The 18,957-nt window shown below is 55.6% G+C and overlaps 2 protein-coding genes across 4 annotated transcripts in view; one reads left to right on the forward strand and one right to left on the reverse strand.

Moving 5' to 3' along the window:
- The window catches only part of FBN3 (fibrillin 3), a 57,584-nt gene extending 53,545 nt beyond the window's left edge, over positions 1-4,039 (reverse strand). Inside the window, exons 1-8 of the mRNA XM_027050269.2 lie at positions 3,814-4,039; positions 3,596-3,678; positions 2,973-3,071; positions 2,693-2,782; positions 2,339-2,434; positions 933-1,130; positions 702-827; positions 443-568 (exon numbers count right to left, since the gene is read on the reverse strand). Coding sequence (XP_026906070.2) covers positions 443-568; positions 702-827; positions 933-1,130; positions 2,339-2,434; positions 2,693-2,782; positions 2,973-3,071; positions 3,596-3,678; positions 3,814-4,010 — 1,015 coding nt within the window. The 5' untranslated portion in view covers positions 4,011-4,039. The remainder of the gene's footprint in view (positions 1-442; positions 569-701; positions 828-932; positions 1,131-2,338; positions 2,435-2,692; positions 2,783-2,972; positions 3,072-3,595; positions 3,679-3,813) is intronic.
- Positions 1-18,957, forward strand: part of HNRNPM (heterogeneous nuclear ribonucleoprotein M) — a 297,965-nt gene that overhangs the window by 45,824 nt on the left and 233,184 nt on the right. The gene's annotated exons all lie outside the window — the stretch shown is intronic.

The following is an 18,957-nucleotide window of genomic DNA, read 5'->3' on the forward strand; positions in this document are numbered from 1 at the left end:
GAAGATGGGGAACTCTTTAGAAGTCTCTGGGAAGTCTCTTTAGAAGACAAAGCAATGGGTAGAAGGGCACAGAGACTGAGGCCAGAGGGTCAGGAGGCATAGAGACAGGGAGCCAGAGAGGCAACAAGGGTGGCCAGTGAGCCAGAAGGGCAGGGAATCCTGCGTCCGAGGGGCAGAGGGGCGGGGCAAGGGGCGGGGCGGCGGGAGAGGGGCGGGGTGGAAGTGAGGGGCTTAAAGACCCAGGTCCAGAGAGCACAAGGGCTAATGGGTAGGGAGCCAGGAAGCCAGAGGGGAGGGAACCCTGTTCCAGAAACGACAGAAGGACATAGAGACCCGAGGGCTGGAGGAGCCCAAGGGCCGAAGGGTTGCAAATATATTTGAGCACGGGGCCTGTCTCCTAACCGCCCCCTGTCCCTCCAGCACCCCCCAGGCCCCAGCTCACCCAGGCAGCGGGAGCCATCCAGGCTGCTGGCAAACCCACGGGGACAGGTGCACACAAAACTGCCAGCTGTGTTGGTGCAGCCGCCCCCGGAGCAGAGGCCCAGCACGCTGACACACTCATCCACATCTGTGTAGACGGATGCCTAGTCAGAAGCGGGTCTGCCACCAGCTGTACCCCTCCTCTTCCTCCTCCTTGCAGGGGAGCCTGAGCTGCCCGGAGCCAAAGGAGGCCCCCAGTCGTCACCCTCCCCATCGCCCACCTTCACACTTGGCACTGTTCTCACTGAGCCGGTGTCCAGTCGGGCAGCGGCACTCGAAGGAACCCACGGTATTGATGCAGCTGCCCCCCTGGCACAGGCCCGGGACGGCCTGACACTCATCCACATCTGCAAGGGAATGAGAGGCCCGTCAGAGGGAAGAACCAAGGCTGCAAGGGATCCCATTCAGCCCTGGCCCCCAGGACCGTCCTCCCTACTCGCTGACTCCCTTACCTTGACAGGCCCCCGTGTGGATATTGGGGATGAAGCCTCGGCGACAGGGGTGAGGCTGTGCAGGACAGAGCTCACAAGGGACGCCCCAGGCCTGGCCCACGGTGGCACAGCAGAGTGCTTTGGTGCACACGAGGCCGATCAGCTGGTGCCGGCACCCCTCAGGGCCCACTTGACTGAAGCAGGGGCCTGTCCGATAGTCTGTGAGACAGGGTAGCTGGCTACTTCAGCTGCCCCCGCCCCAGAACTTGTCATCCCTGCAGCCCCAGCTCGAGCCCTTACCTCTCTTACTCGGACCCCTGCTGTGGCCTCCTTTACCACTACAGCAAGCAGCCTTTACTCATGCTGTACCCCAGCCCTATCAGACGAACTCCTATTCACCCTTCGAAACCCTTTCTCCCCAAAGCATTCCCCAACCAACCTCCAAAAGAGAGGCCAGGACCTCCAAGTCCACAAAGACCAGAGCATGTCAGAGAAGCCGACCACTCCCCCCTGGCCCACCCTCCCTTCAGGCCTGGGCAGAGACCATAGATACCCAGCAGGACAGCCTGTCTCATCCCTGAGTGCAGGCCAGGCCCTGCCAGATCTCCCAGACTCGAGGAGGGACCCAGCACAACACCACACCCCTGACCCCTGAGCCCGGCCAAAGGTGGTCTCTTGAGTGCCCCCACCTCTGTACACGGGCTCAGATGTGGGCTTCCTGGTTCCATCCTCCAGATGGTTCCAATCAAGGGGCTGGCGACAGACCAAGGGAAGCCCCTCCCAGAAGGGGAAGGCAAAGCCGGGCCCCCTAGACCCGTATGGAGGAGGAGACACGCAGAAACCAGCAATGGTCCTGACTCCACTAAGCCCAAACAGTTCCAGAATCTCACCTAATTCACCCAGAACTCTGGAATCCCCCTGGCTCCTGCCTCTCTCTGGGGCCCTCACCAGCCACCACCCACTCAGGCCTCCCTCTCTCACCCGCCCCACCGACCCTCCTCCCCTTCAGCCACCCCACGCTGTTCCCCTTCCCCATCGGTCAGCCCGAATTCCAGTTCCCAAAAGCACCCGGCTCGCACCGAGGTGACCCTCCCAGTCCCTCCAGCCTCTGACTCATAGCTACACCGTCCCCACCCCGGCTTTGGCCACAGATGGGTCTTTTCCTCCAGCAGCACCTCCCAACGCTGGGGTCCGCCCACCTCCGCCGGCCTGGGCTCCTGGGCCACACACGCGGGGCAGCCTCATGGCTCCCGCAGCCGAAACCTCACCAGCCCTTCCCTGGAGCAGCAGTTTCTCTGCCCTTCACAGCACCAGGGACAATAGAAAGGAGGCCAGCTGGAGCCTCCCAGGGCCTGGCTACATCTCAGGGGCTGCCGGGAAGCCCCCTGCCATCCCCCAAGGCCCCTACCCCACGCCCAGCTTGGTACCTCTCTCACACCGCGGCCCCATGAAGCCATACGCACAGGCACAGCGGTTCGGCCCTATGCAGCGGCCCCCGTTGTGGCAACCACGGTCACAGACGGCTGTGGAGGAAGAGAGGAGGGTGGCCTGAGGTCCCCTCGCAGCAGAGGGAGCTGGGGCCCTGAAAAGCCCATTTTCACCCAGGAATCCCCACCGTGTGGCCCAGACCCAATGAGAAGACTGTGACGATGGGTACGTATGTCCCTCCCTTCCCTGGTCCCAGAAGAGAGGCCCGCGGGTGGTGGGGGGGGGGGGGCAGCTGACAGCAGAGACCCGCCCTCTGGGCCCCCCGGGCCCAGGTGTTCACGGGAGATACTCACGCTGCCCACACACCGTGCCCGTGTAGCCCCTCTGGCACAGACAGGACTCCCCTCGGCAGCTGCCCCCATTCATGCAGCTGACGCTGCACCCTAAGGACGGGAGGAGGGACACGCGGCAGAGTGGTGACAAACCCTCGAGATGCACGAGATCTGTGGCAAGACGAGGCTGGCCCGGCCCGGCTCTGGTCGGTCCTCCGGCAAAACCAGCCTGGGCCCCCAGTGGCATCCAGGAGCCTCCAACCTTCTCCTCCTGCCCCCGGGGGGCTATCTCCCTGCTCACCTCGGCTTCCCCCGCAGCTGGGGGCCAGCTTCCCATCAGCACAGGTGCACAGGTTGGGCCGGGAGCAGAAGCCGTCACCACAGGCGTGCCTACAGACGGCTGGCATGGGCAGAGCAGGTGACAGTCAGTCAGGGCTGGGACCCGAATCCTGTGCCGCCCCCACCCCGCCAGTGGCCAGGCAAGGCTCTGGGTTTCTGTGGGAGCCACGAGGAGAGGGGCTCTTTGGGCCAGAAGGGCTGAGCACCGAGGACAGAAGCCAGAGACGCTGGGTCGGTGACTGTGGTGTGGAGGTGGAGGGCTCTCCTGGGGGTAGAGTCAGATTCTAGAACCTGGGGGCTGGGGGGTACAGACTGGCAGAGATAGAGACAGATAGGGGGAAAGACAATGGGAGGGAGACAGACAGGCAGGGACAGAGACAAGGAGGCAGTGAGGCAAAGGAAATGAACATAGCAGGGTGGCCGGGGAGCCTGAAGACAGGCCAGGGCCAATCCTGTGGTTCAGCTCCTGGTCAAGTCAGCTGGCAAACAGGGTTGGACTTGCCAGGGGGTTAGAGAGCTGCCCTGGCGTCCCGCCCCCTGCGTCCCCCTCCCCCGGCCCCACCTCCAGAGGGCGATGGCACTCACGAACGACACACTGGTTCCCGCCTGGCAATGTCCTCCAGCCGGGACAGCAGTAGGCGTGGAAGCGGGAGCCGCACACGTTCGGCCTTTGGGAAAGCGCGGCACAGCGGGTGAGCCCCTGCCCTGCAGGACATCCCCTGGGCCTCGTTCCCCCCACCCAGCAGGACAGCCCAGCCCAGCCCACACCCCAGGGGCCTGTCAACATGCCAGGAGCCACGCACCCCTGCAAGATGCCCGGGCTGCCACGCCTCCGCACACGTCCGGGACCTGCAGACTCCAAGGCCCTGTCCCATCGGCCGTGGACACCCACCATGCACAGCAGGGCCGTCCAGGCCAGCAGGAGCCGAGCCAGGGGGCCGCAGGCCATGGTGAAAGCCCCAGCCCTTCTCCTTGCTGAGCACAGGCCTTTCAGAACCATCGTGCGTCCCTCAGAGGCTGCAGAGGGGAAGCAGAGTCAACGGCAGCAGGAGCCACAGAGTACCCAGGGGAACCAGGAGGCTGGGACGGCTGGATGGCAGGGTGAGGGGACGGGGAACAGTTACTAGAGCCCAGGGAGGCATCCAGCCCTGACCCAAAACCAGGTGAACAGTCAGGGCAGGCTTCTTGGAGGAGGTGTGATGTCTCAGAGTTAGCTGAGAGAAGAGTGCTGGGAGCAGAGTGCGTGGTGAGAGCGCAGGTGGGAGGAGTGTGGCGTGGAACTTCTACTTGTGGTCCAGGGCGATGGAGAAGCCCTGAAGGGCGTGAAGCAGGAGGAACAAAGGCAGAATGGGTGTTTGGTGGGGTGTAGAAGGGCTTGCAGGGGCCTGGGAGGAAGCGTGCAGGTGAGGAGGCTGGGGCAGGGGCCCAGAGAGGGGAGGGGACAGAATTCCAGGATGAATGAGGAGATGAGTCACCAGGAGTTGGAAGCTGGTTCCAAAGGAGGCAGGAGGCATTGAGGAGACTCCCGGAATCCTGGCTGGGAGGGCTGACGGGAGGGGACCCGAGGGCAGGGGGGACAGGTGGCGGATGCACATAAGGGTGGCGCACTCCCTCCACCCAGCAGGGAAGGGATAGCTGTTGTGCCCAATTCACAGATGAGCAAATCAAGGCCATCACACAGTTAGTGAGGGGCTGGGGGTGGGTGAGTGCTGAAGCCTAGGCAGAGGCGGGGAGAGGGAGAGGATGGGTGCACCCCCCCCTCTGAGGAGGGGGCTGGCTCTCTCCAGAACCTGGAAGGGCAGGAGGCTAGAGACGGAGGTGAAGGAGATGACCAGGTGCGGGTTAGGAGGAAGGAAGCTGAACACTTGTAGGACAGCAGACAGACCAAGTGGCCTTCTGGGGGACCCTTTCAGCTCCTACTTTCCAGACCAGAGAGAAGAACTGGTCCTGGGTAGGGAACGTGCAGGAAGTCTGCTGTGTGCCCTTGGGCCGGTGGCTGCCCCTCTCTGGGCCTTGGGTGCCAAGAGAGCCTGACCAGGTGGTCCCCAGGTCTTCGGGGAAGGGAGAGACCCTTGTCAACCGTGGCGAGAGTCGGGAAGCCTCAGCCTGGCTGGGGACGGGCACCCTTTTCTCGCCTGCAAGCTGTCCCACTTCAATCCGCGCGGGGAGGGCGCGGGGAGGACGTCTCCAGGCAGCCTCCGGGCGCACGCCGCCTCGCTCCCCGCCCCCTCTGCCCCCGGGGCTGGGGGGGGGGGTGGGTAGAGACTGACCAGTCCTGACCCCTGACCCGGCACCCTCCTCCCCCCTACCCCCCCCCCCGGCCCTCCGCCCTCCGCGCCCCGCGCCCCGCGTCCCGGAGGTGCTCGAATGAATGAGCGGGGAAGGCGCGCACGGCGCCGGGCGGGAAGCGAGCGGTCCGGGGCTCCGCGGACGAGGAGGGGGACCCGCCGGCCGCGCTCTCCACCCGGCAGGGCCGAGGACCGAGGGCCCCCGGGCCGCGACCGCGCTCGGCTCCGCCCTCACCTGCGGGCCGCGGCCCTCCCGCCGCCCGGCGCCCCCGTCCCGCGCGGAGAGGGGAGCGGGTGGGCCCGGGGCTGCGGCCGCGAACAAAGGAATCCCCTCCCCCTCCCCGGCCCCGGCCTCCCCCGCCCCCCGCCGTCCCCGCGGGCGCCCCGGCGGGCCCCGCGCGACACCGACCTGCGAGCCGGCGCGCGTGGAGGCAGGCACGGCGAGCGGACGCGGGGGCTCCGCGCTGGAGGGCCGGCTCGCGCGGCGCCGGGGGCCCGGGGCGGGAAGGCGAACCGAGAGGCCGACCCCGTCGCGTTCGCAGCCCGGAGCCGCCACTGGGGGGGGGGGGGGGGGGCGGGGGAGTTGGGGCGGGAGGAGTCGGGGGAGGGCGCGTTTGCACCTCGAAGCTCCCGGGGCGGGGGCCGGGGGCTCGGATCCGGGCTGGGGGGAGGGGCTGGAGCTGGGGGGAGGGCCTGGGGCTGCGGTGGGGAGGGGGGGGAGACTCGGAGAGGCTGGAGAAGCCGGAGTGGGGGGGTACCCAGAGCTCTGCCGGGGCTGAGAGGCTAGATGGGAGGGGGGGGGGGCTCAGGGCTCTGGAGGGGGGTCGGGGGGTGGGGCTGCAGGAACCGCGTGTTCGGATAGGAATTGATCTGGAGGTAGCCCTGAGGCGGGGCTCCGATTTGGGGCGGCCGGGAAGCCAGCCAGGGCCGGGAGGTCCCGGGACTCACCTAGGAGGCCGCCCTTCGTCGTCCCAAGCCACCTCCCCTTCCCTCGGGTGGGCAAGGAGAATTCCAAGGGTGACGTTGGAAACTCACCTGGCCGCGCCTGGAGCCTGGGTTCTGAACCAAGATCCGGAGGCCCCTAAGAATGTAGGCAAACCATTGGGCAAAGGTGGCCTTCCTGAGAAGGCCCACGGTTTTCACCTGATTCTCCAAATGAAGAGTTTAAGAATCCAACAGGTCTAGACTTTCTGGGCCTCAGTTTCTCTACCTGTCAAAGGGGCCCAGACTTCAGAATTTGGGCTGCCTGTTTGGGCTGTACATTCCCGGTGAAAATTTGTAAGTTCCACCCACCACTTTTCCACCTTTGAGAACTGAGACCACCGCTGCCCCTCAAGGTGGGGATCCAGTCAGGGCAGTTGGGTGGGCCTGAAACTGTTAATGCCGCTCAGCAAACTCCTATGCATCTGGCAGAGCCCGGTTCTCAAAGCCCCTCCCTACTCCCAAATTGTTAGCTTACCCTATTACGTTCCCAAAGCTGATTGCGCTGATGGTGTCTCCATCACGGCACTTCCAGAATGTTATAAATAAATAGTAAAAGTAATTTGAGCTCATGTTTAATGGATGCTGACGTGCCAGGCTTGGTGTTAAGCGTGTGGTACACATTATCTCGTTCAGTAACTAAAAACCCTATGAGGGAGATACTCATAATCTCCCAGTGTGGGTCCGGGGAGGCAGACCTAGACGCCAACATTCCTGGGCAGGAGAGAGGGACCCCTTGGATAGGGATGGGGAGGAAAGGGGCATTCTGTTTGAGGATGGGAGGCTTGGGGCTCAGTAGAAAGGGGCAGATCAGAAAAGGGGAAGAAACAGCTTAGGTAAAGGCCTGGAGACAGGAGAGCGTGGAGAACGCAGGAATTGAATGAGGCTGGAGCTTTGGGGGAGCAGAGAAAGGGAAAGAGGGAATCTGGCCGGGTAAGCAGAGGAGCCCTCAGGGGGCTCCCCCCCGGAAATGGTGGGCTTCCATGGTGAGAATCACCCCAGAGTTGCACTGTGGGGGTTAGAACTGGGCTGGGGGAGGGGGGGGGCATGAGACAGAGGGAAACCTCAGGGACAAGGTTCAGGACATCCTGGCAGAGGGAATGGGGTCCCCCAGGGGGCGGGGCTACGGAAGGAACCCCAGGATTAACCAGAAGAGCAGCTGACGGGTGGGATTCTAGTGTGGGAGGGCCCAGAGGCTGTGGGGATGAGCCAGCTTCTGGGGACACTTCCGTCCCCTCTTCCCAGGCTCCTTTGTCAGGGTGCATCCTGGGCCGCCCTTCAGCCAACAGATGTGTCTTGCACGGACACAGGGATAGGCACGGGGTGTCCCAGAAGCATCCCGGTGCCACCCCAAGACTGCCTGTCATGAGGGCAGAGCAGCCCCAGTCTCCCTGTCCAAGTTGTAGCATCACCAATACCCTATTCCAAGGCCTCCCGTCACTGTCACCCAGGGCTGTCACCCTCTCATTGTCACCCATCAACGGGACACCTTGCTGTGTTCTGGTGATTTTGCTGCCTGTCACCTTCATGGTGTTCCCCTGTCATCTCTACACCTTGTTGCTGTGACATTGTGACCCATGAACGATCACACCATCACCCAGAGGGCTGGCGTCCTTACACTGCGAGCAGGAGAAGTCACCCTCTGCAGAAAGGGCTCTTGGTCGTGCACAGACCCCCCGGGGAGGCCGGAGACCCGAGCTTGGGGGTTCCACAGCCGGCAGAGTGATGCCCAAGTCGCCCACAGATCTGGTCCCACAAAGATACCTTCCATTCCCTCCTCCTCCCCACCACCTCGGCAAAATGGAGTCCGAGGGGGCCCCAACTTCTTCCAACATCGGCATCTGCCAAAGTTGGGGGCAGGGGTGACTGGCTGGGGGAGTGTGGGGGCGTGTGTCCCCGCCTTGCTGTGAGGGAGCCGGAAAATGGGATCTGGCATCTAGAGGTTCTGTCAGGGGATGTGTCTCGTGAGGGGCTCGTTTCCCAGACCCAGGGAAAGGTCACTGGGTCACCTGATGGCCACATAGATGACAAAGGTCCTGTATGCCGTGTCGTTCCCAACCTGTTCCCGTCACACCTTCTGACATCTTCCTGCCACCATCCATCACCATCAGAGACTGTCTTAATGTCGTCCTCTCTCATCCCAACACTGCCTCCCCACTGCCACCTGTCATTTTCACACACTGTCTCCTTATTGTCCTTTATCACCGTATCCCAGCCTCCCTACCAACATTACACGGATCCCCAGGGGCTTTCTCTTATTACGGTGTCATCTGTCGCTGTCAGCCTATCTCCTCATGGTCACCTGTTGCTGTCACACTGTCTCCTCCTTGTCACCTGTCGCCGTCACGCTGCCTGTCCATCATCCCCGGTTCCTGTTAGTTGTCACCCGTCCCTGCTACGCTGAGCACCCCGCACTGTTGTCACCCTGTTGAGGTCATGATGGAATGTCTGAGTTACTCCAGCTCCGCTCTTTCTTCCCACATGCCCCCGCCTCCCCACCGCTTTCTGTGCGGTCCCAAAGTCCCCTCCCACAGACACGACTCCACTGTGTGTGCCCTGGGCTGGGAGACGCCCTGGTGTCCATTAGCCCAGGCCCAAGGAAGGGATGGAGACAGGGCAGACAGACAAAGAGACATGGGGGGGGGGGGTTGCCTGCAATCTGTGCCGTGTGGGGCGCTGTGCCCGCCTAGGCCGGGTGGCCTGAGGACAGAGCTCTCTTTGTCTGAGCACAGGAAGCAGCTGGGCGGGGAGTTTAGCCTGATGCCTGAGAATCAGGCTGGGGGGTGGTGGGTCCCCGTAAGACCCAGAGAAGGTCAGGCCCAGGCCAGGAGGGGCAGAGAGAGCAGCTGGAGCCCGAGGACTTCCCCGTCTGGTTCTCTGGGCGTGACAAGCCCCCTCCCCCCCAATTCATGGAGTATGCACTGTGTGCTGGGCCAGACCCTCCTAACAGACCCCTTAGGGGCCTTTGCTATGTATCTTCCCCATTGCACAGGTGAGAAGACTGAGTCCCAGAGTCACTGAAGAACACAGCCAGTAAAGAACACAGGCAGATCTGAACTCAGGTCACAAAGCCCCAGACCTCAGTCTGCCGGGCAAGGGATGTCTCTCGGATAAATATACATACATTCTTTTTTCTTTAACAGTAAACACAATATTAGCACCTGTGTAACCATCCTTGGCTTCATTCCTCTCCGTAAAAATTTATTTTACTTGCAAACTAAAAAGTGCTTTGCAATGATTGTCTGATTTTTTACTGTTTTTTGTTTGTTTGTTTTTTGTTTTTAAATTAAGGTAAAACTCACGTAACATGAAATTAACCATGTGAGGGGTGCCTGGCTGGCTCGGTGGGTGGGAGCGTGTGACTCTTGATCCCAGGGTTGTGGGTTCGAGCCCCGTGTTGGGTGTAGAGATGACTTTTAAAACATCTCGAAGGGGCGCCTGGGGGGCTCAGTCGGTTGGGCGTCTGACTTCGGCTCAGGTCATGATCTCACCGTCCGTGGATTCGAGCCCCGTGTCGGGCCCTGGGCTGACAGCTCGGAGCCTGGAGCCTGCTTCGGATTCTGTGTCTCCCTCTCTCTCTGTCCCTCCCCCCGCTCACGCTCTGTCTCTCTCTCTCAAAAATAAAATAAACATTAAAAAGAATTTTTTTTAACTTTGAAAAAAAAAGCAACCATTTTAAAGTATGCGATTCAGTGCCATTTAGTACATTCAGACTGTTGTGCAACTAACACCTTATCTAGTTCCAAGGTGTTTCTATCATCCCCAGATGAAACCTCGTACCCATCATCCCTCCCTCAGCCCCTGGCAACCAAAACTTCTTTCTGTCTCTATGGATTTGCCATTGCTGGACATTTTATATAAATAGAATCATACAGGGGAATCTGGCTGGCTCAGTCAGTGGGATGTACAACTCTTTTTTTTTTTTTAAGTTTATTTATTTATTTATTTTTTGAGAGGGACAGAGAGTGAGCAGGGAAGGAGCAGAGAGAGAGAGAGAGGGAGAGAGAGAATCCCAAGCAGGCTCCACACTGTCAGTGCAGATACCGACTCGGGGCTCCAACCCCTGAACCATGAGATCACGACCTGAGCCAAAACCAAGAGTTGGATGCTTAACCCACTGAGCCACCCAGGCGACCCTGGGGCATGCAACCCTTGATCTCAGGGTTGTGAGTTCAAACCCCATGTTGGGTGTAAAGAGTCCTTAAAAACAATAAATAAATAAATAGAACCATACAAAATGTAATCTCTTAATCTGGCTTCTTCCCCTGTATGTGATGATTTTGGGGTTCGTCCACACTGCAGCATACGCTTGGCTGAATGGTGTTCTGTCGTATGGATGGACCGCAAGCTGTGGACCCATCCGTTCGCCATTTGACAGACGTTTGGGTTGTTTCCACCTTTTGAGGATTGAAAATAGTGCTGCAATGAAAGTCCTTGCTCCTCCCACCTCTTTTGAAAAAGATTTTATTTGTAAGTAATCTCGACATCCAACATGGGGCTCAGACTCACGACCCCATGGTCAAAAGCCACACGCTCCGCCCACTGAACCGGCCAGGCTCCCCTACTCTTTCCGCTTCTTGAGATCTCTTTCTGTGTCCGTTTGGAGAGAACTTGTTCATTCTTTTTTTATGTCCACAGGGGACTCCACTGATGAGCTGAACTGTAATTTATTTACCTAGTCACCTGCTGATGGACATGTGGGCACTGAACCTTTCGTAATTTCAGACAGCATTTCAGGAGATAGCCTAATACAGGAGTCACCTTGCACACTGGATATCACGCAGGCTTTTTAGAAATCATTTTTATTATTATTTTTTTTAACGTTTATTTTTGAGAGAGAGACAGAGCATGAGTGGGGGAGGGGCAGAGAGAGAGAGAGACAGAGAGAGAGAGAGAGAGACAGAGGATCCGAGGCAGGCTCCAGGCTCTGAGCTGTCGGCCCTGAGCCTGACGCGGGGCTGGAGCCTTTGAACCTTGAGATCATGGCCTGAGCTGAAGTCAGATGCTTAACCAACTGAGCCACCCAGGCACCCCTAGAAACCTTTTTGTTGTGGACAATGTCAAGCATTTGCAAAAGTAGAGAGAATACATAGACAGCATGGTGAACCCCCGTGGATGCATCATTAAGTTTCCATCATTACCACTGTCACCTTGCACCCGACCAGCCTGTGTGCTGAAGGGACAATGGACAGAGTAGAGAAGCCTTGGAGATGACAATTCCCGACAGGATCGGCCACCAGGGATGAACCCGGGACAGATGTCCCAGGGGACTGACTGCTATGAAGCCCGAGAGAACAGGAAGACCACAGCCACAGGGCGTGACAGGGACTCTGAGGATTAGGGGTCATCTCAGGCCTGCAGACGTGGCTTAGCCATCTTGTGGCCAAGCTGCCACTCACCCCCGTGGAAGGAAGGATGGCCATTGCTGACGCCAGACTGCTGGCCCCGGGGGAGAGGTGGAAGTAAGGCTGCCCCACAAAGACACTCAGGGGTCCAGGGCAGGAGCTTTTAAGCGGGACGGACTTCCCGACACTCCCATGATGGACAAAACAGACAGAGCCCTGGAACAGTAACGGGCAAGCATTTCCCCGAGCTGAAGACAGACCTGTGTCTCCGAAGGAAAGGGCTCCTTACTCTCAGACTCCACGCTCCCCCATCACCCACCCCCGAGAAGGACACACGCCTGCCACCTCTGGAACGTCATCACTTTGAAGATGAAGGGGACGTCCCGGGAGAGCGTTCTCATCAGTGACTGCCAGGAGCTAGAAGGCCACGGACGTCCACTCTGCACTTGTGAAAGACAAGGAGTAGTAATAATGTCAGTGACAGGCTGCCTTAACTTTTTAAATTAAGCGTTAAAACAATAATAAAAAATTTTAAAAAAATAATAAAAATAAAACGGGCAGGCAGCTGCTGGGGGAGACAGTTTTTTTTTTCTTTTTAACTTTTTTGATGTTTATTTGTTTTTGAGAGAGAGAGAGCACAAGTGGGGGAGGGACAAAGACAGAGACGCAGAATCTGAAGCAGGACAAGCGGGGGAGGGACAAAGAGAGAGAGAGGGAGACGCAGAATCTGAAGCAGGCTCCAGGCTCTGAGTTGTCAGCACAGAGTCCGATGCGGGGCTTGAACTCACAAACCATGAGGTCACAGCCTGAGCTGAAGTTGGAGGCGTAACCGACTGAGCCACCCAGGCGCCCCTGTAGGATTCCTCTTCCATGGGGTCCCTAGAGGAGTCAGATCCATAGAGACAGGAAGTAGATGGTGGGAGCCAGGGGCTGGGGGAGGGGTGCGGAGTCAGTGTTTCATGGGGACAGAGTTCCATTTGGGGAAGATGAAAAAGTTCTGGAGATGGACAGGAGAGATGGCCATACAACAGCGTGACTGTCCTTAACGCCACTGAACAGGACCCTTAAAAAATGGTTAAGCAACCATTCTGCAATGTATGTGTATATCAAATCATCACATGCTACGCTTTAAATAAATACAATTACATTCGTCAATTATCTCCCAATGAAGTTGGAAAAAATTTTTAAGAATTAATAAAATGGTTAAGAGGGTAAATTTTATCACCACATATTTAAAAAATGTGGAGGCCATAGTTTCACCTCTGGGCCCATCCAAGCCTCGTCTGCCTGCAGGGTCGTTGCCCGCCTGTGGCCTCGGCTCCTGGAGGGACGGGGCTGGCCGGTCCTAGTCCTCGGCCATCGGTCCTCGGTCTCGGCCATCAACCTTGGCCATAGCTGCTCCCCACGGCGGCCCCAGAGGCGTGAAGTCATGTCAGGTTCACTGAGGGCTCAGGGTTTTTCTCGGTTTTTGTTTCCTCTCTCGTTGGAGAGAAATGTCTGGATGTTTCTGCGGCTGTAGGACAAAGAGTTGAGGGTTGCCATTTCACAAATCATGTCACATCTCCAAAGTTCTAACGTTCTCTCTGCTGCTGAAGCGGAGCGGGGCGGGGGGGGGGGGGACTGACTTGGCCACTGGTTTTTGGGAGGCATTGGAGCAGCAGGGCTGGTCATACCCAGAACGTAGAACTTTGAATGCCAAGGGGACAGTCACGCAACACCTGTCTGATGCCATCTGATGCTGACCTGCTGGAACCTTCCCCTGAGGTTGAAGTGTGTATACATTTCCCGCGGCTGCTGTGGCAAATTTGGTGGCTTTCAAGAAACACAACGTTAGTATCCTGCGGTTCTAGAAGTCAGAAGTCTGCACTGTCTTTCAGTGTGTGAACACCAAGGCAACTTGGGGGCTGCCATCCTTCTGGAGGGACCAGGGGACAATCCCTTCCCTTGCGTTTTCCACCTTCTAGAAGCTGCCTGCCCTCCTTGCACCATGGCTCCTTCCTCCACCTTCAAAGCCGGCAGCATCGTGCCTTCCTATCTCTCTCTGACTCCCGCCCCTCTGTTCTGAGGACCCATGTGATGTCACTGGACCCCCAGGGAATCCAGGATCTACTCCCTTGTCCAGATCCTTAACCGAATCCCATCGGCAAATACGTTTCCGTGTTAGGTAACCTATTCACAGATCCCGGGGGTGAGGATGTGGGCATCCTTGGGGAGGGGGTGCATTATTGAACCTCTCATAATAAGCTTCCCTGATGGAGAACAAACCTCACCATTAGCTCCAAAGACTGAGCGAGACACAGACTCAGAGCTGCGTGCCTGAGCTGTGCCTTTCATCCTGCAGACCTCGGTTCCCTCGTCTTCAAAATGGGACAGAGAGTCCCTCTTTCTTTGCCTTTTGCAAGCCATCTTCCTGCAGAGATCAGGCGAAATCAAGCAGGTGGAAATATGCAGTGTCCACATGGCAAGTCAAGACACAGGTGACCAGTGACCCGGGACTGAGGTCAGCATTGATTTCTGCAACATTTACTCATCGCCTACTGTGTACCAGGCCCTGATGACAGGAAGGCCAGCCGAAATAGACCCAGATCCTGCCCTCCTGCAGAGCCTGGGGAATGTTCATTGTGCTGACATTCACTGAGTGCCTGCTGTATACCAGGCAAGGTTCCAGGTGCCGTGGGTTGGTGGGAGACAGCAGCAAACAAAGCACAGATTTCTGGAATTCACATTCTGGTAGTGGTAATTGCCACAGAAGGGAGGTTGCTGGTGCCCCGGGACCTGACGTAGGCTGGGGTGGGGGGTCAGGAGGGGCTTTCCCTATGGCAGTGACGTTTGCTCTGACGTTGGCCAGACAAGGGGGAGTTCAACTGAGAGAAAGGAAGGGTAGAGTATCCCAACAAGGGGAAACATCGTGAGCAAATGTGTGAGTTTCCACGGCCAGAGGGCGAGGAACAAGGGAGAGAAACAGGGAGGGGCGATCTGTGGGGACATCCTTTTAAAGTCAGCAGGGAGCCATCGAGGGCTTTTCACAGAGGGTGATCACAAGTGGGTTCTGCCACGATTGGGATGGGACCACTGGGCCAGGTGTGGGTTAGGCCTGGTAGGGGAGTTAGGACGTGGGCACCTACCCTTAGCCCTGCCATTTGCACCCACCATCTCTCTGGGGTTCCGCTATCTGCCCAGCCTGTCTCCTCCCAACAGTCCCATCCCGCCCCGCCCCCTCCCAGCTGCTGTCAGAGTCTTTCCTTGCAGCTCCTGCCCCGTCCCGCAGACTTCCAGAATGCCATTAGTTCAGCCAACATCTATTAGGCATCTATGGCGGGCCAGACGCGTTACACGTATTATCACACTGAGTTCCCCCAAGAATCCTAGACAAAGGCATGAAGACCGGGGTCAGAGGTGAAGACTGAGGCCCAAGGATACGGTCAGTAAAGTGCGGAGGGTTGGACCCAGAAGCAGCAGGCAGCCAGGGAGGTTGGGAGGGTTCCAGGCAGGGACCCCCACGATCTGATTTAAGTTCCACGATCGAGCTGCGGAGAAGGGCGGTGTTAATCGTATCTGCCGCTAGGGGGCACTCAAGTCCTCCTGTAGGTTCTCTTCGGGGCCGCACCGTGCAACTCCGTGGCTACGTGAGCCCTTGAACTGTGGCTAGTCCGAGTCAAAATGTAAGTGCAAAACACGTGCCAGATTGCGAAGCCTTCGTGAGACGAAAAAGAAGGCAACGTGCCTCGTTAATGCCTTTTAAAACGTCGGTGACATGTTGCAATGATGAGATTTGGGGCACATCGGGCTAAATAAATTACATTATTAAAGTTTCATTGGTATTTTTTTAACCTTTTTAAAAGTTTATGTATTTGTTTTTCAGCAATCTCTACACCCAGAGTGGGGCTCCGACTCATGGCCCCGAGATCAGAGGCACATGCCCTTCCCACTGGGTCAACCAGACATCCCTTTGCTTTCTTGTGATCTAAGATTATCTACATGGGTTGCAGTTGTATTCGTATCGGCCAGTGCCGGCTTAGAGAGAAGTTACTATTTTTTAACTATTGTAAGCGGGCAAATTACCCTCTTTTAAAACATGTTTTTATTTATTTTTGAGAGAGAGAGAGAAAGTGTGTGCATGAGTGAGGGAGGGGTGGGGGGAGGGGAACAGAGGATCTGAGGCAGGCTCTGTGCTGACAGCAGAGAGCCCCATGCAGGGCTCAACCTCATGAACCATGAGATCACGACCTGAACCAAAGTCAGACGGGTTCACCGACTGAGCCACCCGGGTGCCCCCGGTTTACAGGTTTTATTCCCTCCGCTACCAAAAAGGCACAAACAAACACAAAAACCACGGCAATCGATATTTTTATACCTATACCTCCATGCGCTAATGATTCTATTTCTAAGGGAACGATTTCTAGGAGAGAGCTGTTGGATGACGGGCTTGTGTGCTTTTAACTTTAATAGATGTTGTCAGGTCCCAGACATCAACCAACCGATTCTACAGTTTATACAGAAAGGCAAAGACCCAGAAGAGCCAACACGATACTGAAGAACCAAGTTGGAGAACTCACTCTCTGCCCGATGTCAAGACTTTCTATAAAGCTACGGTGACAGAGGCTGTCAGCAGAAGACCAATGAAGCAGGACAGACAGCGTGTAAGCAGCCTGCGCAGATAAAGCCCATTGATCTCTGGCAAAGAATTGCAAGAGGCAATTCAATGGATAAAGGCCAGTCCCTTCAACAGACGGTGCCGGAAGAATTGGATGTCATAGGCACAAAAGTGAGTCCAGACACACCCCTCCCACCTCCCACAAAAGTGAACCCAAAATGAATCATGGCATTAGCAAATTCAGAAACAGAACAAATCCTTTTGGCAAGCACATTCCCACTAACCGTGCAGGAGCGCACTTTTTCCCCACAGCCTCACCAGCTGTGAGTGTTATCACTTTTTAAAGTTTTTCCCAGTTTGAGAAAGGGTTATCTCACTGTTACCTCGATATGCATTTTCTAACCCCAGTCCTGTCGAGCATCTTTTCATATGATTTTGGGTAACTTGGATTCATTTCTCTGTAGACTAGCTATTCACAGTCTTTGTTCCTTTTTTCTTTTCTTTTTTTTTTTTAATTTTTTTTTCAACGTTTATTTATTTTTGGGACAGAGAGAGACAGAGCATGAACGGGGGAGGGGCAGAGAGAGAGGCAGACACAGAATCGGAAGCTGGCTCCAGGCTCTGAGCCATCAGCCCAGAGCCTGACGCGGGGCTCAAACTCACGGACCGCGAGATTGTGACCTGGCTGAAGTCGGACGCTTAACCGACTGCGCCACCCAGGCGCCCCTGTTCCTTTTTTTTTCATTTGAATTGTCTTTTTTCCAATTTATACATGTCCCTTGCCATCTGATTTATTGACGTCAAAATTTTGTGGTATCTTTTATCACCTAGAGTTCCCATTCCTGCCAAGGAAATTCTCTTTTGTCCTTAGATTGCAAATGTATTCGCTTAGATTTCGTAGCAAGATTTTTATTCTTTTATATTTGAGTTTTGACTCTATCTGGAATATATTTTTGCTTATTGTATTCAACAATTAACAAAGGGTTTACTAAGGCTCTACTTGTGTTTCAGATGGATATTCAGAATTGGGCCAACACCATTTTTAAAATAAACCACCTTATTCCCTGAGAATTAAAATACCACTTTTTATCATATATAGATTTTCATATACGACGGACTATGTTTCTGGATTTCTGTTCTTTTTCTACTCGGCTACTTAACTAGTTCCATTTTAATACCTCAGCAATTGGATTCTCCCCCTATTCTTTTTTATGTTTGTCTTGGCTCCTCAAGAAAAAGAATTGTTCTTTTTCTGTTGAGATGCTGAGTACAATTGTGTTAAATTTGTAAGTTAGGGGGTGCCTGGGTGGCTCAGTTGGTACACGTCCAACTTCAGCTCAGGTCATGACCTTGCAGTTCGTGAGTTCGAGCCCCGTGTCGGGCTCTGTGCTGACAGCTCGGAGTCTGGAGCCTGCTTTGGATTCTGGGTCTCCCTCTCTCTCTGCCCCCCACCCCACACCCCTGCTCATGCTCTGTCTCTCAAAAAAAGATAAATATTAGAAAAAAAATTTTTTTAATTTGTAAGTTAGATTGTGGGTAATTTATAGTTTTTTTTTTTTTTATGTCAACCCAAGAAACTGTCTTTCCATTACTACAGACCTTGCTTTCCCTCCTTCAATGAGATTTTATAATTTTGTTTGTATTGTACCTGTGCTGTTTTCATTAAATTTGTTCACAGGTAGTTTGTCATTTTCCCTCGGGAAGCCTGGGTGGCTCAGTGGGTTGAACATCCGACTTCAGCTCAGGTCATGATCTCATGGTTTGTGGGTTTGAGCCCCACATCGGGCTCTGTGCTGACGGCTCAGAGCCTGGAGCCTGCTTCCGATTCTGTGTCTCCCTCTCTCTCTGTTCTTCCCCTGCTCGTGCTCTGTCTCTCAAAAATGAATAAACGTTGAACAAATTTAAAAATAAATAAATGTGGTGTTCGCTCATTTCTGAGTCTTTTGAGTATTTCTATTCTAGGTAGTCATCTTACTAAATTCTTGCTAAAAGCACTTGAACAAAGAGAGTTCACCTTATCTCTTCTTTTCAAATGTCTTTTTTTTTTTAAGTAGGCTCCCCACCCAGCCCAGAGCCCAATGTGGGGCTTGAACTCATGACCCTGAGATCTAGACCTGAGCTGAGATCAAGAGTCAGATGCTTAACTGACTGAGCCACCCAGGTGCCCCTTTTCTTTCCAAATGTCTTACTGTTTTCTTATCCTCCTGCATTTGTTGGAATCCCCAGGACAGAGTTAGGTAACCACAGTAAAAGACTGCATATTGGTATTTTTCCTGATTAGCATTTAGGCTAATATTTACTGTTGATCTTAAGGGAATTGCTTTTATTGCATTTAAGCAATATCTTTCCCTTTTTATTCTTTATTTTTTATTTTTATTTATTTATTTTATTTTTTAATTTTTTTTCAACGTTTATTTATTTTTGGGACAGAGAGAGACAGAGCATGAACGGGGGAGGGGCAGAGAGAGAGGGAGACACGGAATCGGAAACAGGCTCCAGGCTCTGAGCCATCAGCCCAGAGCCCGACTCGGGGCTCCAACTCCCGGACCGCGAGATCGCGACCTGAGCTGAAGTCGGACGCTTAACCGACTGCGCTACCCAGGCGCCCCTATTTTTTATTTTTTAAGTGTATTTATTTGAGTAACCCCTGTGCCCAACATGGGGCCTCAAACTCATGACCTTGCTCTCTCCTCCGACTGAGCCATCCACACGCCTCGCAATTTCTTTCTCTTTTTAAAT

Source organism: Acinonyx jubatus, chromosome A2 (genome assembly GCF_027475565.1).
Source record: "Acinonyx jubatus isolate Ajub_Pintada_27869175 chromosome A2, VMU_Ajub_asm_v1.0, whole genome shotgun sequence".
Classification (NCBI taxonomy): Eukaryota; Metazoa; Chordata; class Mammalia; order Carnivora; family Felidae; genus Acinonyx; species Acinonyx jubatus.